General features: G+C 44.0%; 1 protein-coding gene across 1 annotated transcript in view; it reads left to right on the forward strand.

Moving 5' to 3' along the window:
- FER1L6 (fer-1 like family member 6) overlaps positions 1 to 19,621 on the forward strand; it is a 115,170-nt gene that overhangs the window by 15,568 nt on the left and 79,981 nt on the right. The window contains exons 8-14 of the mRNA XM_027617208.2: positions 627 to 813; positions 2,486 to 2,678; positions 4,200 to 4,552; positions 9,957 to 10,065; positions 10,831 to 11,011; positions 15,728 to 15,848; positions 18,508 to 18,608. Coding sequence (XP_027473009.1) covers positions 627 to 813; positions 2,486 to 2,678; positions 4,200 to 4,552; positions 9,957 to 10,065; positions 10,831 to 11,011; positions 15,728 to 15,848; positions 18,508 to 18,608 — 1,245 coding nt within the window. The remainder of the gene's footprint in view (positions 1 to 626; positions 814 to 2,485; positions 2,679 to 4,199; positions 4,553 to 9,956; positions 10,066 to 10,830; positions 11,012 to 15,727; positions 15,849 to 18,507; positions 18,609 to 19,621) is intronic.

The following is a 19,621-nucleotide window of genomic DNA, read 5'->3' on the forward strand; positions in this document are numbered from 1 at the left end:
GTCTCTCTTTCCTCCCTCTCCCTCCCTTTCCTTGTGGGCACATGAGAACTGCCAAGTTCATGGCTTGTCTACCTGGGATTCTGCTCTATCAGAGGCACCAAGATGTGTCTTATCAAAGGTGTCACTAGTCTTTGGGAGGTCAGCTTCTAGTTCAAGGACCGCCTGTCTCCCTACAATAACCCAAAATAGATAAGCTGTTCCTGAGTTTATCCTATTTATCTGAATTTGGCTGATTTTTCTTTGAAGGAATTATCATTTCAACCAGTGGTTTGTGAAATGGGAAGACTTAATGTGCTTCTTTTAAGATGCAGAGTGGGAGACGGTGTTTATTCTATAATTCGAGGACTTGAAGGAGTTTGCATTCACTCTATTCATACCCTTCGCTGCCAAGTACACCACAAAGAAAACTCCTTTTATCTTATTTTTTTAAATTTTATTTTATTATGTTATGTTAGTCACCGTACGGTACATTATTAAGAAAACTCATTTTAGCGATGACTCCTGATCTTTTCAGTTCTTTCTCCTATATCAGGATCCTTCTTTCTGTCCCCAAATTGCTTCTACCTTTTCTCTCTTCTTCCAAGTGAGAGAGCTTTTTTATTTTTTGCTTTTTGTTCCCCCTCAAGGAACCTTTTGATCCCTCAAGGGTTTCCATCAGAGAGACCCTGGGCCAGATTCTATGTGAGACTCTACAAAGCAGAGGGGTTGCCCAAAATGAACTCCAGCATCGTGGCGAATGTCACTAAAGCATTTGTGGGTGACAATAAGGACCTCGTGGACCCCTTTGTGGAGGTCTCCTTTGCTGGGCAGATGGTAAGGAATGTTGTCACCACCAACAGCAAACCAGGGCCAGAACTCTGCTCTTTCCCTAGGACATTACTAATCAAATGAAATCAAGTTAAAATAAACATTAGGACGTGCCTTAAGAGAGAAAGCTTTCACAAAAGGCCTTGAGTCACATGGCAGGAAAGTGGGGGTGGTGGTGACCCACTCTCTGTCCATTTGAGATCATGGAGAGGGGCTGTGGAGTATTGCGATTTAGGACCCAGGCAGACAGGCCTCCTTCCTTACCTCTGGCTATTTTTCTGAGCTGTTACTCAGTCCCCAGGCTCCGTAGCCTCGCCACCTGCCTCGCAGCCTTCTCCCCAGGCTCTCCAGGTAGTCCTCGTCCTGTGTAAGCCTGGACATCTCTGTTCCCTGTTGTTCCCTGCTCAAGAGCCATTGGAAGAACCAGCACCTGGGCACATGGTCACAGCTTAACCCTGGCTGGCTGGGCTTTGAAGCTTCAGCTGACACACATGTTGTCTCTGCCCTTAACAATATATGCTACTCTAACCCCTCATCTTGGCAGGGTGAACATTGGAGTACTTTTTACTTGGATCCCTCAAGTCATATAGGACATCATCTCCATTTTATGACAAGGAAACTGAGGTCCGGAAGGGGGAAGTGATTTGCACAAGGCCTTACTTTTATAAGACACAAACTCAGGGTCTAACTATATCTGCTGCATGGAACAGATGCATGGAACAACTCGTGTACAGAACATGCATGTTGGCCTTTTTCCAACCCCCGTGTGATTATGAGAACCTCCAGAGGGCAGGACCCTTTGTTCCTGATGCCGGGCATGGTGTCTTGTGCAGAGTAGGATGTTAGCACGGTATTCCTCCCTTATCTGTGGCTCTGCTTGCCATGGTTGCAGTTACTCATGGTCTTCATGGCCTGAAATTATTAAATGGGAAATTCCAGAACAAAATAATGAGTTTTAAATTGCACGCCGTCCCGAATAGCGCGATGAAATCTTGTGCTATCCTGCTCTATCCTACCCGGATGTGAATCATCCCTTTATCCAGCAAGTCGGCCCTGCCTGTGGTTAGTCACTCAGCCACCTCGGTTATCAGGTACACTGTGGCGCTATGGCAGTGCTTATGTTCAAATCACCCTTATTTTACTTAATAATGCCCCCTAGATGCAGGAGGAGTGGTCCTGGCAATTCAGATACACCAAAGAGAAGCTATAAGTGCTTCCTTTAAGTGAAAAGGTGATAGTTCTCAATAAGAAAGGGAAAGAAATTGTACGCTGAGGTTGCTAAGATCTATGATGTTTATTACAGTGCGTTGTTTCAATTGTTCTATTTTATTACTAGTTATTTTTGGTAATCTCTTACTGTGCCTTATTTGTAAATTACACTTTATCATAGGTATGTATGTATAGGAAAAAACAGTATATATAAGGTTCAGCATTATCTACGGGTTCAGGCGTCCACTAGCGTCTTGGGAGGCGTTCCCTGTTGGTAAGCGGCGGTGGGGGGGGCCGCTGTAATGTTCCTGGGTGCAACGGATTTCCATGGGTGTTGGATGGAAACAGGTTCGTTATTTCTGGCAACTTACTTTATATTTCCAGCTGGTTTGAAGAGTTTTCTTTAGTCAGTTCAGGGGGCCTCTTTCCTTTCTTTTGACAGCTTACATCTTGCTGGCTTTGTTTTTAGGGGCGAACCACAGTGCAGAAGAACTGTGCCAATCCTGTGTGGCACGAACAGGTGGTCTTCAAGGAAATGTTCCCTCCTTTGTGTCGGAGGGTGAAAATCCAGGTGTGGGACGAAGGCAGCGTGAATGATGTAGCGCTGGCCACCCATTTCATCGACCTAAAGAAAATCTCCAACGAACAGGATGGAGATAAAGGTAAATCTTCATCTGTCTCACTTGGGAATGGGGTCACAAAATGATTGATTTGAAGCCCTCATTTTCATAATGAGAGGATTGGAGCAGGCAGTGTGTTAGGCATTTCCATGCTCTGTGTGGTTTGTGGTTTGGGTTGATTCAGGGCAATAGGTGGAGCCTGGCCGTGGGATCCAGGAGGCTTGATTGTGGTCCCAGGTCTTCCATGAACATTGCTGTGTGTCCTTGAGGTAGTCATTCCCCCTCTCTGGGCCTTGGGTTTCTTAAATGAAAAATGAAGAGTTTAGATGAGATCAGACATTGATAGGCTATAGTCCATGGGCTACATCCAGCTGGCCAAATACGTTTATATGGTTCATAAGCTAAGAATGATTTTTACATGTTTAAAAAGTCCAGAAGATACTGTGCCCCCAGCTCACTGTTAGGAGCACATGGTCCTGAGTGTTGCAGGAAGGTGCTGTGACTGCGCACTCAGAGAGCCAGAGAGGGAATGAGGAGGCCCAGCTAATCTACCAGTCAGGGGAAAGAGCTTTTACCCTTTCTTTATTTGCAAAACCTGAATTAGCAGGTGATAACTTTCTAAATATCCCAATAAACCCTCCCTCCTTAAAATCCCAAGGCAATCTTTCTCTGCACTACAAATTGGTGTTAATTGATGAATATATTTATGTATATATATGTGTGTGTACATATAACATATATGCCAAAGGCTTTGCTTAAGCAGAGGACAAGATTTACATATTTTTATACCTCTCACAGCGTGACACCACAGAAAGACCTCGATAAACACCTACTGTTTAAGTCTTCCTATCGTGGAAGGGTTTGCCATAGGATTTGCTTTACGCAGAATGCGCACCACCCTCAGAATATCTCAACTTGGTGTAAATATGTTTTACCCCAAATTTTCAGGGACATCTTGATAGTGTTCAAAGAAATGTATAAAATAGTTTTAAAAATTAGACATCAGGGGCCACAGAATCTTCTTATCCCCTTTACCACAGTATCTCTGCTCCTTAAAATTGACCCTCCTTTGGGACAGAATCTCTCTCTTTCTGCCTGACCCCTCTCCATGCCTCTTCAGCCTGTTATTTGTTCTTGCTGCATAAGGTAAATCTCCTGCTTAGCACTTATAATGTAAATATTTACTTGTTTAATGTTTGTTTAGGCTTCATTCTCCACTGGGCTCCGTGTTTAGTGTCTAGCGTGGTGCCTGGCACATGTCACGACTCAATAAACATGAGTTGAATGAATGAACAGACAAGGATGCACGTCGGCATTGGTAGTAACATTACAGCTGTGAACAAACGCACATGTGCACATGCAAGGAAGACTAGAAAGAAAGAAATACAGCAAATATATCAAAGTGGCAATGGTGGCTCTTTGGGGGATGGGACAGTCTGTAAATATTTTCTCTTGTCTTTTCTGTATATTTTACATTTTAAATGAATGTGCACAATTTTTATAAAGCAAGAAATAATCAACTTGGAAACACTACCAGGCAACTAAAGCTTGGGGCTTTTGCAGGCTTTCTACCAACCTTCGGACCTGCCTGGATTAACCTGTACGGTTCCCCCAGGAACCACAGCCTGATGGACGACTACCAGGAACTGAATGAAGGTTTTGGAGAAGGCGTGTCATTCAGGGGCAGAATCTTGGTGGAAATTGCTGTGGAGATCCTCTCGGGAGGGGCACAGGAATCTAAATTTTCCAAGGCACTCAAGGAGCTCAAATTGTCTTCAAAGGACAAAGACTCCAAATCTTCCAAAGGCTCCAGTAAAGACAAGGGTGACAAAACCAATGATGGAAAATCCCAGCAGGTGTCAGACAAGACCAACTCAACAGAGGTAGAGGTGGAACCTTTCGATGTTCCCCCCGAGGTAGGTCTGAGCACTGCTTCACTGCCCCTGTTGAGGCAAGGCCAGAGTGGAGGCAGCACCTGCCACCGCAGCTCCCACAAGCTCCCAAAGGCATGCACAGGTCCCACTTCCCCTGCTAAATGTGTTTTGGCCCAGCCTTGTATTCTGGGCCGATCCGCTGCTTCTTCCTGACACACTACAGCCATCTGCTCATGGTAAATCCCTCCAGTGTTCCCCCAAAACACAGAATCCCATTAGAACCAAAGTGAAAGGGAAATAAAAGTGTTCTGGGAGAGCTGGTGAAAGCAGGTGGTGGGGGGATGGACTGAGCTCTATCTGTGGGCTAATTTTGTTTAGCTTTGTTAGCCTAGCCTATGCTATGTGGGTTGAGGGATGAAGAGGAAGAAGAGTGAGTGACACGCTAGGATGAAAGAATCTGAGAAACCTATTCCCCTGGCTAATACTGGGGGGAAATCACAATTCAAAGAAATGCCTATTACTCAACATAAAACACATTAGCATTTTTCCTAGCCCCGTTCTGTATGATGGGAAAGAGATCTGGGTCTCCAAGATGCATACAAACTGTGAATATCCCCTTAACTGTTTGTTTGTTTGTTTATTTGAGAGAGAGCGAACGAGCGAGAGAGAGCGAGAGAGAGAGAGAGAGAGAGAGAGAGAGCAAGTGAGTGTAAGTGGGGGAGGGGCAGAGAGAGAGAGGGAGAGAGAATCCCAAGCAGGTTTCATGCTCAGTGCCCGATGTGGGACTTGATCTCATGACTCTGAGATCATGACCTGAGCTGAAATCAAGAGTTAGAAGCTCAACTGACTGAGCCACCCAAACAGCCCCCATCAACTGTTTAGATTAGCAAGGCGGCTCTGTAGTTAAGCAAATGAAGGAACTTGTGTTTTGTTAGTAGCAGAGGTGAGTGGACTCCAGCTCTCAACTTGGATGATTCTGTCTCTGGGAGTGTGTCTCTCAGGTCAACCGGACAATCATTTTGGGTGGGGAAGGAAGGTGATGGCTGGTCTGGGTCACCTTGACTTTGGTAGAGCCACTTATTTTCACTGCTGGGAACTAATACATCTTAAGGCACAGTGTGGGGGAGAGGATGGAGCCCAGGGTAGGAAATCTTGAGGGTTGGTTCTAGTCATGGCTCTGATAGTAACACCTCTCCATGTTTTAGTTTACTCATTAACAAAATGAGGTAGTAATAGTCTCTTTGTCACAGGCATCTCCTGGGGGTAAATGAGGGAATGCTGTAAAACGGTTGACAGTGTTCTTTACATGTTTACGGTAGGCTGGCAGTACATTTACTGTTGCTGTGACCAATGTTTATGATTTGTTCAGAGCTCTCCACCCTGTTTTTTGGACCTATTTTGGATATTTTGTGGACCTCCCCAGCTCTCCTCTATGGACTTGTATATTGGGAAATACTCTCTGGAAATGTGTACTTTCAGTTTCTTGTGGTTAGAATTGACATTGCTTTGATGTGACTGTATTTATGTGTATTTTTTTCAGAATATCTGCCAACTTTGGAAATGACATTTTTTGGACTTTGCCAGAAACTGCGGGTACCTTAAGTAGCCACCTATGCTGATATCTTGACTGTATCTGATTCTGCAGCAATCTTTCCTACTGTTGAGGCTGACCATTCTTTCCTAGACAGGAATTACCCAGCAGAAAGGGCCTAATAGAAGATTTTCTTAACCCATGTCAGTATCTTCAAGGCATTTTGCTAAGGCCATCTAAAAAAAAAATTTCTAGCAGAAAGCAATTGTAAGCTGGGAATTTACATAGAGTGTACATTTTCTACAAGGCCAGTAGCCCATCTTGGCTCTTGGATAGAAGGTGGTAGGAGAGGGGAAATTCAGGTCTCATTCAAACCCTTATTTCTCCTTCTTTCTCTCTTCGTCTTGGCTTCATGTTTGTGGTCATTTTCCTGCTGGGCTTATTAGTTATCTATTGCTATATAACTATTATCCCCAAATTTAGCAACTTAAAACAACAAACATTTATTTTTTCTGTGGATGAGGAATTTGGGAATACCTAGCTTCGTGGTTCTGGCTCAGAATTTTTCATGAGGTTTCAATCAAGATGTTGGTAGGGGCTGCAGTCATCTGACAGCTTGACTGGAACTGTGGGATCCAATTCCAAGATGGCACACTCTCATGGCTGTTGGCAGGACTTGGTTCCTCACCATATGGACCCTTCCACAGGCTTCTTAATATCTTCATGGCAGTTGGCTTCCCCCCCACCCCGAGTGGAGTGGGTGATCCAAGAGAGAACAAGGCAAAAATGTCAATGTCTTTTATGACCAAACCCATAGAAGTCACACACTGATATTTAGGTCACATTCTACTTGTTAGAAGTGAGTCACTAAGCGCAGTCCACTCCGAAAGGGGGGAGGAATTAGGCTTAATCTTTTGAGTGGGGGGTTTCCAAGGATTTGTGGACATATTTTCTACCTTCCCCAGAGCCTCAACAGCCTCAGAGCTCACCCTTACCAACATGGTGATATTCCTTCTTGAAGCAGTTTCTTTTTTAGCTCTCCAGGGTCCTGAGCTCCCATCTCCCTTGCTGCAGCCATGCTCTCATCGCATACCTGGGCAAATGAGATCCCATGATGTTGGCTTTTCCAGTTCACCCTCGTCACCACCGTCAAAGGTTAACTCCCTATGCCAAGCTTTCACAGAGCATAGCTAATCTAAGAGATGTGTTCATTTTCAAATTCTTTGAACATGTACTGACTAGTTTCTTTCTTTCTTTCTTTATTTTTATTTATTTATTTATTTATTTTTAAAGATTTTATTTATTTATTTGACAGAGAGAGACAGCGAGAGCAGGAACACAAGCAGGGGGAGTGGGAGAGGGAGAAGCAGGCTTCCCGCTGAGCAGGGAGCCCGATGTGGGACTCGATCCCAGGACCCCAGGATCATGACCTGAGCCGAAGGCAGATGCCTAACGACTGAGCCACCCAGGCGCCCCACTAGTTTCTTTTTTTAGACATCATCCTCAGTATGTAGGAATACAAAGAGGGTTCGACTCCATGGAAATTATGATATAGAAGTGGAGGTAAGACATACAAAATAAATGGACAGGAAGTAGAAGGTGATACATGCAATAAGGAGCGACAGATAAAGTGTTAATATTTCCTGGAGTAAGTGAAGTATGATAATTAAAATGTTGGGCTCTCAAGTAAGAGAGCTGGATTTTAGATGTGGCAGTGGTTATTGCCCAGCCCCTGGAGAAACATTGCCTCTGAATCTTTATGCTTATTTCCAATAATAATCTCTACTTCATGGGCTCACGGTGAGGGTTTAATGAATTAATACATACAAAGTGCTAAGAATAGAGTCTGGCACATAGTAAGTGCTCAATAAATATTAGGCATGTTTAGTAATTTCAGACAGATTTTTTAATCTTTCACAAACTGCATTGTCTTCATCTTTAAACGGGTAGAATAAAAGCATCTTCCTCCTAGGGTGGTTATGAGAATTACCTGAGATAATGTAGGTGAAGTTCTTAATACTACATCTGACACATAATAAGAACTCAGTAAACATTGCCATCATCATTTCTCAAACTCAGGAAGTCAAAGTATGCTTCCAAAAGAATGGGCCATTTGAGTTAGACCTGAAGGATGGGCAGGATTAAGAGATGAATTCTATCTGTTGAAATACTTCGCCAAGACTACCATTCTTGTGGCATTTGTATATGTAGGCTTTATATGAGATGCTCCATGTAGATGATCTCATTATTCCCCCCTGTAGGCCCTGTGACAATGTTTATTTCACAGACAGGGAAAGTGACACCCAGGGAGTGGATATGACTTGCCTAAAGTCAACCAGCCAGGAAGTAGCAGAGCTGGGATTTGAAGACGGGCTTATCTGGTTAAGGAGTCCGTCATCCCTCTTCTAGGCTACATGGCCTATATTCCCATCAGGTCTTCAGATACCTTTTAACCTCCTCCCCGAGAGTAAACTTGGCTCCAGAAAGGCAAGATAAGTGGCTCATTTATAGCTGGTGCATACAGTGGCAGCAGGAGGGAGGGATGTGTGCTCTGTGACTAAGAACCAGCACTGGGCCCCCACCCTGTCCAACATTTTCTGGTCAATAGAAACATTTCCTGCTGATGCCAACAGCAAGGAGGCTCCTGTGTAAAGGAAAGGTCACTTTTTTGAGACCTGTTGGCTCTCAGAGGGACAGGGTTCGGGGCTCTTGATTGAATGGGGTTCTTCAGCTCTAAAGCCACAACTGTTTATTTTCCTTAGATGAACCTTATTGCTTTTTCCATGTAATGTAATCAATCCAACTGTGAAACCAGGAAACACAGACTGTATGGCAGCTCATTCAGCCTCTTTGCTCAGAAATGTGATGCTGTGTCGGTGTCTCAGCTACATCTGCTCCCTGAACCATCAACCTGTTCCACACCAATAGGAGTCATCTACAAACAGTTATGGTTACCTTGGGATGGCTCCTGTCTTGTGACCTCTCAGGGTCCTGTCTTCCACAATGTAGGATTCCTTGAGAGGCAAGCCTTGGTGGAGCCCAAGCTTCAAATCTTGGCTGACTTTAACTTGCTGTGTGACCTGGGGAAGCCCCTTAGTCTCTCTGAGCTTTAGTTTATTCAGATAGGAGGAAGCTGGAGCAGATGAACTCCAAGGCCCTTTTCAGTATAAAAGCTGACGTGATCCTGAGACCCTCTGCATGCTTATAGCTTGTCCTGGATGCACTGGATTGGCTGATGCTCATGCAAGTGCCTGGCCTTCCTGTCTCTTCTATCCAGGCTTATGTTATTTCGGGGAGTAAGGTCTGTCTTTGAACAGCACCAAAGTGTTGGGTTAGCACGTGGTAGAGCTCAAAGAGCACTGGTCTGTGGTCAGAATACTTGGGAAAGTTACTAAACTCAACCTTAAGTTTAGTTTCCTCAACTTCTTTGCCTTTAAAACGGGAATGATCCAGATTTTGACCGCTTGAGGTTGTTGAGAAACAAACGTAATGTATGTGACCTCCTATATAATCCATAAAACAATGCTCCAATGTAAGGGTTTGATTCTGTTCCTGTCTGTTCTCTAAATGGCTGCTCACCCAAAGGTGATTCCAGACCTGTGTTTTACCAATAGTACTGTAGAACGATACACATGCCAACCTTTGTCTTAAAAAAAAAAAAAAAAGATTTTAATTGCAGGGCAGACGCTCAGAAGGTTGAGATTACATTATTCTAGATAGATGGCTGAATTTGGATTTGTAATTTGTAGGTCCTGGTTCCTGCTTGCCTGATTAGCAGGGAAATGATGTGCCCTTTCAGGCTGACACTGAAATTCAAATGCCTACAAATCACTCTGGACCAGTTAACATCACTAATTCAGCTTCCTGGTAATAAAAAAAATAAAGGCAGACCTGTCTAAATTTTTTTTTCTACAGATTATACCAGAAAAATATGAGGAATTTTTACTTTTTGGAGCATTTTTTGAAGCTACCATGATTGACCGGAAGATTGGCGATAAACCCATTAGCTTTGAAGTTTCTATCGGTAAGTGCAAACAAGCACAGTGCTTGGCACATGGCACCGGCTTTATGCCTGTTTCTTGGGTGAATGAGTTAGTGTCTTACATAGAAATGATAGCATTCTGGCAGAGGTTTGCACCTCAGAAAGAAATGAATACTTCTTTGTTCACCCTAGGGTCAATATGTAAGGGATAGATTTATGTTCACACTTAAAAAAAGGATTAAGAGTGTAGTTTGGATTCAGAAAGGACTTGGATTACTAATCCCTAGTTCTATTACTCCTAGGCTCACTTAATTTCTCTGGGTCTCAGTTTCTTCATCTATGAAATGGGAATAGCGATAACTCTTCATAAAGCTATTGCAAGAGTGTAATGAATTAAGGCTTGTGAAGTCCTGTGCATATTGTAGGTGCAGTTATTATAACTCCCAACGATCTTCCTGGGCTGATGTACAGCTGGGAAAATCTTTCCAAGAAAGAGCATTCCATCAGAGAAGGTCTTGATTCCCATCAGGAGGGTGTCCTTCCAAGGAGCAGAAGGAAGTGGAGATGGAATCCAGTTAATTTGTGACTTAAGTAGTTTTTACAAAAGAGAACATGAGACGGATGTAGATGATGACTCACCATCACTGTCAATCTTATTTCTTTGGTCTGACCGTCACACTTCCCACCTTCATACTGAGATCTTATTTCTCTGTCCTGGGAGGATATGACCTTGGATCCCTTTATGCCGAGTAGCCTGATTCTGCTTGTTGACACCTGACCTCTCTCCCCTTGCTACTGTCTCTATAGGTAATTTTGGGAATCTGCTTGATGGAGGGTCCCATTATGGGAGTAAGAAGTCAGCTCAATCAGCTGAAGAGGACAGCCTCCCACTCCTGCATGAAGGAGAAGGGGATGCAGCCCACAATGTTGTCATCCCTACGGTCTCTACCACTCACCCAGAGAAGCCACTTGTGACAGAGGGAAACAGGTAGGAGACACAGTAAGGGAGAACAGCCAGGGTTCTGACAATAGGAGTCTGACCTGTTTCTGGGACTGTTTGATTCAGTTCTTCCCTAGGACCAGAAACATCATTTTTTAGTCTTAGTCATGGGAGCAAGGCACGAACAGGGGCAACATGGTCATTGCCACTCTACTGAATCTTCAGTGACACGTTGACAACTCTCCAAATGTCACATCCAGGTAATTCATCTAAGGGCAGGACAATGATGATGGCTATTATTACCATATCTTTTTAATTTATTTATTTTTTTATTGTTAAGTTATGTTAATCCCCATACCTTACATCATTAGTTTTTGATGTAGTGTTCCATGAATCATTGTTTACATATAACACTCAGTGCTCCACGCAGAACGGGCCCTCCTTAATACTCATCACCAGGCTCACCCATCCCCCCACCCCCCCTCCCGTCTAGAACCCTCAGTGTGTTTTTCAGTACCATATCTATAACTTTAAAGCATAACAAGGTGGGAAGGTCAGAATTTAACATTTCACTCCAAACCCTATTAATAGTCACTACATTCATCTGAGTTCTGTGCTATTATGTAAATGGGATTATGGGATACATCATTTCTTATCTTGATTTTGCCGCAGTCAGACTAAAGAACTCAAAAACAAAAACAAAAACTGTCAGCCACCAGAAAAGACCATTTCAGAAAACATCTGGGGTACCTCCATGCATACTCACTGATTTTTAACCCACATAGCCTTCCAACAGGCAAAGAGAAGTAAAATTCTAGAATTCTGTTGTAAGAAAGTGGTGTCGAGCATCAACCACATGATTTAAAGGAAGAGAAAGCCAGCAAGAGTCTTCTGAGTTCTGAGGCTTGTGCCCTGAGAGAAGCTTTAGCCTCTCATTGGCTTCTCATAAGAGAACCTAGTTTCCCCCCTTTGTATGTGAGGAGATTGGAACCACATTGCTGGTGCTCTTCACTTTCTCTGCTCTTCCCAATCTAGACACTCTCTCTGGGCACAGACCCATGGCTTACTGAGCACTGTCAGGATAACGAGGACTCCCCAAAGCATTTCCCCAGACAGCCCTCTTCCCCGAGCAGCAAATCCAAACACCGCACTTGGGTGTCCCAAAGTTGCAGCAGGTTCATTGTCTCCATACATAACGTTTCTCCTCTTCCTATCTTTCCCATCCATTGGACTCGTCTTACCATTCCCTGTGTCCTCTGAACCACAAATCAAAAAGTTGTCAGCTGCCCTCTGTTCCCTTCCTTCCCACATCCAGTCAGCAATGAAGTCTGGTCAATTCTGGTTCTCAAGAATTTCTCATACAGATGGTCATTTCTTTAATTCTGGCCATTGGCATCTTTGTCCTGGATTATTCTAGAAACTTCCTACCTGGCTCGGATCTTCAAGAAATTCACCAAACTGTCTATCAGACCCCGTTACTCTGACATCATTCATTGGTGCTTTTGGCTTTCAGGATTATTTTCAGAGGCCACACCTTGTTATTTCCGTCCATATCTACTTCTCTACCATCATCTCTAGTCCCCAAACTCTGCCATTCCTCCGGCCATGCAGTGTCTCTGGTGGTTCTTCAAATGTGTTCGGCTGTTTGCTGCTTCTGGGCCTTTGAGCATGCTCTGCCCTCTGCCAGGCAACAAGCCCCCTTGTCACAACTGCTGGTTCCCATTAGCCTTCAAGGCTAAGCCCACATTCCCTTCCCTGAATCCCAAGTCTGATGTCTCCACCAAGCACCGATCATACTTCATTAAGATGTTTTTACTTGTTCGCCTCCCTGTGAGACCATGAGCATTCTGAGGACACAGACCATGTCATAGTCACCTGTGTATCTGCTCCTCTCCAAGCCTGGAATGTAGTGGATCCTCATAAATGTTTTTGAGTGAGTTAAGGAATTACCATAACTGAGTTGGGCACAGGGTACTAAGGGTGCAGAGAGAGGAGGCAGATAACTTGCTTTCCCTGGGGAGGAGGTGAGGAGTTGATAAAGGTCACAGAAAAGGCAACATCTTAAAGAATGGGAAGGGCCTTAAGCAGTGGAAAGAGAGTGTTTGGGACAAAGTATGAAGGAGTGAGCGGAAATAATCTTAGCTGTTTATCTGCTCATTTTTTAGTGTTTCCTATACTTTCTAAATCCTGTCCCTCCCATGGACCACCTACCTTGGGATGTTTTTTTGGCTCCCTGGCAGCCAGAGTTGGTTGTCCAACCTCCTTTCCACATACCCAGCAAGGAACCCAAACTTCCCAGTCCTTTGATGGCTTCTCTGTCTATTCTCAAAACTGAGTTGATCAATGAGTGGATCCTATGCCTGGATTTGCAACTCAGGGAGACTTTTCTGACACTACTCAGAGGTACTGTGCATCCTTTCACGGGGACCAGGCAGTAAAAACCTCTCCACTTGTTGGACTAGCCCCATTGTTGACAATGGGTGAGAATGTCAGGAGGTCTAGTGTGGGAACAGTTTGGGAGGAAATGAGAAGTCTCAAAGCACCCTTGGATGGATCTCATATTAGTGCTGGCCAAGTGGCTCAAGGAGACCCAAATGAATCATGCTATGTTTCTTGGACTTTCTGTCTCTCAGAAATATTGCTCAGTCACTATATTGAGCCTCTGTCCACACAGTGGAAAACTGGGGTGGCAGCAGCTGAATTGGAAGATCCTATGTCTATAATAGATACACATGTGCACGCGCACGCACACATGCATGCACATGCACACAGGCACAGGTACATAGTCACTTGATTTGCGTGTTACCTTCATTAAAATACCTCCTTGCATTTCTTCTGGGCTTTCCTGTTTTACAAAGCACATGCATTTACATACGATTTCTGTATTGGGCTGGAGTTCAGGAGTGAGATTAGAGCACAGGACATCCCATGGCGGTTCATCATTTCATTCTCAGGACTCTAGGGCTACCCTTACCCAAAGTCACAAGGCTGGTCTTGTGTCAGGGCAGCCATTCCAACTGGCAGGCTTCTCTTCCCACTGGCAATATGGTGCCCTCATGGTGTCCTCCAATCTGCCCTGCTCCATCTCTACTGAGTTTGCCTGAGACCCACAGCATCCCAGTCCCAGACCCAGTAAGACTAGGAGGACTCTGGGAATCCAAGAGACAAAGGCCCTGAACATCATTAGCCCAAAATAATCTGAACCATAGAAACCTGGGAACAAAGGACGATATTGGGTGAGAATGTATCTTACAGGATTCTTGGTGCAATAATTTTAAAAGAAGTGAAAGAACAGTTTGATTTCTAACTTATTTATTTATTTTTTGTTCTCCTGTTATAATAACAATCTCAGGCTCTGCCAAGAATTTATTTGGCTTCTCTTCTAAATTGATGCCTGCTGATGTATTTTCTGCAGAACAGACTATAGGACACCTTTGCTAAATTTATGGTATCCAGAAGAAATTTGGTTTGTAGATCTAAAAAGAACAACCATCCATTCTTTCAGGATGAAGTTCTCTTTAGTTTTTTGGAATGGAAACAACGCTTTCTCTCCCTCGGTGTCTCCTCTCTCAGCCTCTCTAGGTGTGTGACTCCAAACACTGCCCACGTTTATAGGGCCACATGTCTCACCCTGCCCATTCCACGAACTTTGCCTTGGCCTTCCTTCCACATTTGTCTTCTCATAGTCCCGGCTGTTAGTGGGAAAATTACAGGGGGTTTGGGGAAAACTTAGTCAAGCATATAGCTGTCATTAGACAGGAACTTCAACTTTTCGCCACAGTTCTCCCACCTTACCTGCCTCACCCCATCCCTTTCTTTCCTGGGGACCAAAACTGACAAGTTAGTTCCTTCTTTTGTGTCTTCAGTCTCGCCGGGTTAACTGTCTTTTTCTCATCAGCATTTAAACATATCCAACCATCACCCTCAAAAATTTCCTTTGGCTCCACATCTCCCCTTCTAGCTATATCGCACCTTCTTGTCCCTTCTTAGCCAAGCAGGTTACCTGCATTATCAACACCAGTGCCTGGCAGCAATAAATATTGGATGCATGGATAGATGGATGGATGGGCAGTTGGGTGGATGGATGGATAGATGCACGGATGGACAGATGAATGAACGGATGGATGGATGGATGGATGGATGAGCGGATGGATGCATGGATGCCTAGATGGATGGATGGATGCATGGATGGACAGATGAATGAACGGATGGATGGATGGATGGATGGATGGATGAGCGGATGGATGCATGGATGCCTAGATGGATGGATGGATGCATGGATGGCGACATGGTTGCTGCAGTTTAGACTGAGGCACATGCTTCATCCTCATTGATAATATATTACGCTCTTACAGTTCTCTAGCCATTTCATTCACATCTGTTACCTTGGTTGATTTTCACATAGTGCGTAGCTTACAGACATTAAAGGGAACATGTTAGTTTTTCTCCCTTCTTTCCTCTCTCAACTGGAAAGGGAAGTTCCTCCTTGCAGAAGTCTTGCCTGATAAACCCCACCCCCTGGTGCTCCCCTTTAGGCTTTGCCCTGGGTCTGATGGCTGTAGCTGTTAATCCCTCTCCATTGTCGCCAGTATCTCTCCATTGTTTATTGTTCACGTCCCCGATCAGAATAGAGTTAATTGTTTGATTGTTTTGTCACCACCCCTCCCCACCCCACTCAGAATGTTTAAAACATGAATATGTGGCTGGAATTGCCTGAATAATACCGATTGCCAACTAACATCCAGACCTAACTTGTTTTCACAGGAATTACAACTATTTGCCTTTCGAGGCCAAGAAGCCCTGTGTCTATTTCATCAGTGCTTGGGGAGACCAGATATTTAGGCTGCACTGGTCCAACATGCTGGAGAAAATGGCGGACCTGCTGGTAGGTGACACTCACAGGTGATGGATTTGAACATTAGGCAGCAAAAAGGAATCTTTTTATTCATCCAGGAGAGGGTCTTGACCTCAGTTTAAATACAAATAAATTGCAGCTGCTGCTTTGGCGGGCACATAGTTCCTAACCCTGCGGACCCAGGGGAATGAGAATACATCTTGACTTTAAATAGAACTACCTGGATTGGAATACCTGCTCTGCTTCTTAACGTTATAGGACCTAGGGATAGGCTGTTTTCCTAATCTCCAAAGGGCAGGAGATTGACAACTTTCTCACCAAATTGGTAGATCCTGGCTTCAACTCATATAAAATTCTAAGTCCTTGACATGGTAGAGAATCACCTACAAGATGAAGTCCTGCCACCTCTCCAGTCCTGCCTCTCACACGCTTTCTCCTTTGTTCCAAGCACACTGGACTTCTGGTTTTTTGAAGAAATGAAGCTTCTTTAATGCCTCATAGCCACCTCTGTGCTGTTCACCCATCGTGAGCTACTTCTCCCCTCCACGCTGCTCCTGTGTCACCCATCAACCTCCACAGCTCAGTTTCAACTACTTCTCAGAGAAGCCTTCTGGCTTCTCCCCATTATCCTCTCTCATAATACCCTGTGCTTTACCCTCAGAGCTTTCTGCATTATACAATTGATTTGTGTGCTTATTTGTTCAATAACCATTTCCCACTGTTCTGTGGCATCTGGCGTAAGACCTGGCGCCTGAAAGGGGCCAAGAGTTATTCGAGGGATTGAACATGTGGAAGTACTTATGACCGTGTCAATATGCAGTGACTGCTGGCTTGCTCCACCCAACCCCGGGGAGGAAGGCAGCCCCGGGATCTCTGCTTCTTTGGGCTCCTGAGCCTGCCCTTTGGTGTCTGTGCCTGCTCTTTTTTTTTTTTTTTTTTTTAAGATTTTCTTATTTATTTGACAGAGAGAAAGACGGTGAGAGAGGGAACACAAGCAGGGGGAGTGGGAGAGGGAGAAGCAGGCTTCCCGCCGAGCAGGGAGCCCGATGTGGGGCTTGATCCCAAGACCCTGGGATCATGACCTGAGCCAAATGCAGACGCTTAACAACGGAGCCGCCCAGGCGCCCCTGTGCCTGCTCTTATATTTCTCTTCATGCCCTCTCCATTCTGTCCCACCATGGCTCACCAGATGACCCTCTCTTTCCATGAAAACCTATGTTAGGGAAAGAACGAATTTCTCTCTCTCTCGTTTGCTTTATCATTCTGTCTCTAGTTGTGTGAAACAAAGTTTCCTCTCTGGCCTTGGGGAGGGATTCCAGGCATCATGGAGGTAGAGTCTGAAGGTGCTGGAGGATGCTTGGTCTGATGTCACATTATGTGGAAGCCGTAGACTCGCTTTGTAAGGTTGGTTTTGCTTCTCCTCAGGCCAAAGAGATAGTTTATTTCTAAAAGGCTTGACAAACGAGAATTTTTCCCTAGAGGCCATAGCTGCCTTTACCATTCATTTCTAATTCCTTTCTCAGTGCCAGGATCCCTGCCATGCTTGGCATATCACAGCTAACATGATTGAATATTTACTAAGCACTAAGCTGTGTTTGAAGAAGTCCACGCCTCCCTATGGTGCTATAGGTGGGCACTTTTATTACCTGAGTTTACAGGAAACTGGGCATAAGGGGGTTAGTGCACTTATAAGGATAGAACCTGGATTTGAACAGAGGTAGTTTGACCCTACGCCTAAATTTTTAACCACTCCACAATTTGCCTGTTCTTACAGTGAAGGGGAGAGAGGGAAACATATGTCCCCAGACATCAAACTTTGATGTGTGGTAGAGAATGTAGTTTCTGTAAGTTCCAGCAGAGCAGTGATAACATGTATATTTTGAGTGCTGTATCCTTCCAAGCCACTGGATGGAATACTAGAATTTAGACCTAAAAAGAAAAGAATGGTTATTAAATATACAAGCATGTAGCCATTGTCATATGCAACCTGTCCTCCTCCCCTATAACACCTCACCCACCGCCCAAACCCCTACAATCAGAAGAATTGATAACCCTTGGAATTTAGGATTATTCAGTATTACTATATTCCCATATAACCAAATGACTTTAACATTGCTTTTGAAGTTTTTTTTTTTTTTAAGATTTTTTATTTATTTATTTGACAGAGAGAGAGTTAGTGAGAGCAGGAACACAAGCAGGGGGAGTGGGAGAGAGAGAAGCAGGCTCCCCGCCGAGCAGGGAGCCCGATGTGGGGCTCGATCCCAGGACCCTGGGACCATGACCTGAGCTGAAGGCAGACGCTTAACAGCTGAGCCATCCAGGTGCCCTGCTTTTGAAGTTTTTTAAAATCATATCTTATTTACTCTACTTTGTTAGGTATTTCTTGACATTAGGTTCCCCACGGGGTAGACTCTAAATAAATGGTTCCCCATTCGAAAATGATTTGGGATAGAAATGATGAGTTTGAACAATGCAGGAGAAGATTTGTATTTAGACTGATTCCAGTTAAGAAAAACGAGGTTCAAAGTTAGAATGCAGTAGCATTTCCCAGATCAGACACAAGAAAATGGAGGAATTCTTCCTTCATTTTTAAAACACAAAATCAGCAAAATATGGTATCTGAGATATCAGTGTCTCCATTACAGTGTCTCCTTCCACTCATCCCTCCACCTCTGTGGTTTGTTTCCAGGAAGAAAGCATAGAAGAAGTGAGAGAATTGATCAAGATTTCAGAGAAAGCATCAGAAGAGAAAATGAAGTCGGTGCTCTGTGACTTCATCAGTCAAAGCAGGTACGGGGAGAGACAGCTGGTATATGTGTTACTGAGCTTATACGGAATCAGCTTTTAATTACCTCAGAAAATAGTTCATTTTCCATGAATTCAGATGGGCATTTTATAGTGTTCTATCCATCTTTATTTTGTTCAGTAATTGAGCTGACACTTCTGGGCTCACTGTTGCTTCCTGACACTTAACTAAAGCATAAAGCAAAGGGGGAAAAAATGAAAGAGAAGAAAGGAAAGACCCACTGCAGAGATAAACAAGAAAAATGCTAGAAACATTAAGTCCAGCACACTTCTTTGCACTTGGTAGCTACTCACCAACTATTTGACAATTAGATGGATAAGTTATACCAAATACCGTTTAATGGAATTTTTTTATATAACACAATAAGCACCAACTAAGGACTCTGATTCCAGGTAGCCAAAAATATAATAAGAGATTTTAAAATAGAGTATACTAGTTGCTTATTATGGAGTAACAAATGACTTCCCAATTTAGCGGCTTAACACAGTATTGATCTCAGTTTATGTGGGTCAGGAGTCCAGGTGTGGTTTAGTCAGGTCCTTTGCCAAGAGCCTCTCAGAGACTATGGTCAAGGCATTGACTGAGGCTGCAGTTACCTTAAGGCTCCCAGTGGGCAGGGTTCACTGCCAGGACCACTCACATGGTTATTTGTGGAACTCAGTTCTTCATGGGCTGTTGGATTGAGGACTTTCAGTTCCCTGCTGGCTCTTGGTTGGAAGTCAGCCTTAATTCTTTACCATGTGGGCTACCTCTCACAACATGGCAGCCGACTTCATCAGAATGAGCAAGCTAGAAGAGTCAGAGAGAACATGCCAGCAAGGTGGAAGTCATGGTCTTTTATGATCTAATCTTGGAAGTGATAGCCCATCACTCTTTTTTTTTTTTCCCCATTATGTTATGTTAGTCACCATACAGCACACCATTAGTTTTTGATGCGGTGTTCCATGATTCAGTGTTTGCATCACTCTTGACATTATGATCAAGTCACTAGGTCTAC

Source organism: Zalophus californianus, chromosome 4, assembly GCF_009762305.2.
Source record: "Zalophus californianus isolate mZalCal1 chromosome 4, mZalCal1.pri.v2, whole genome shotgun sequence".
Taxonomy (NCBI): Eukaryota; Metazoa; Chordata; class Mammalia; order Carnivora; family Otariidae; genus Zalophus; species Zalophus californianus.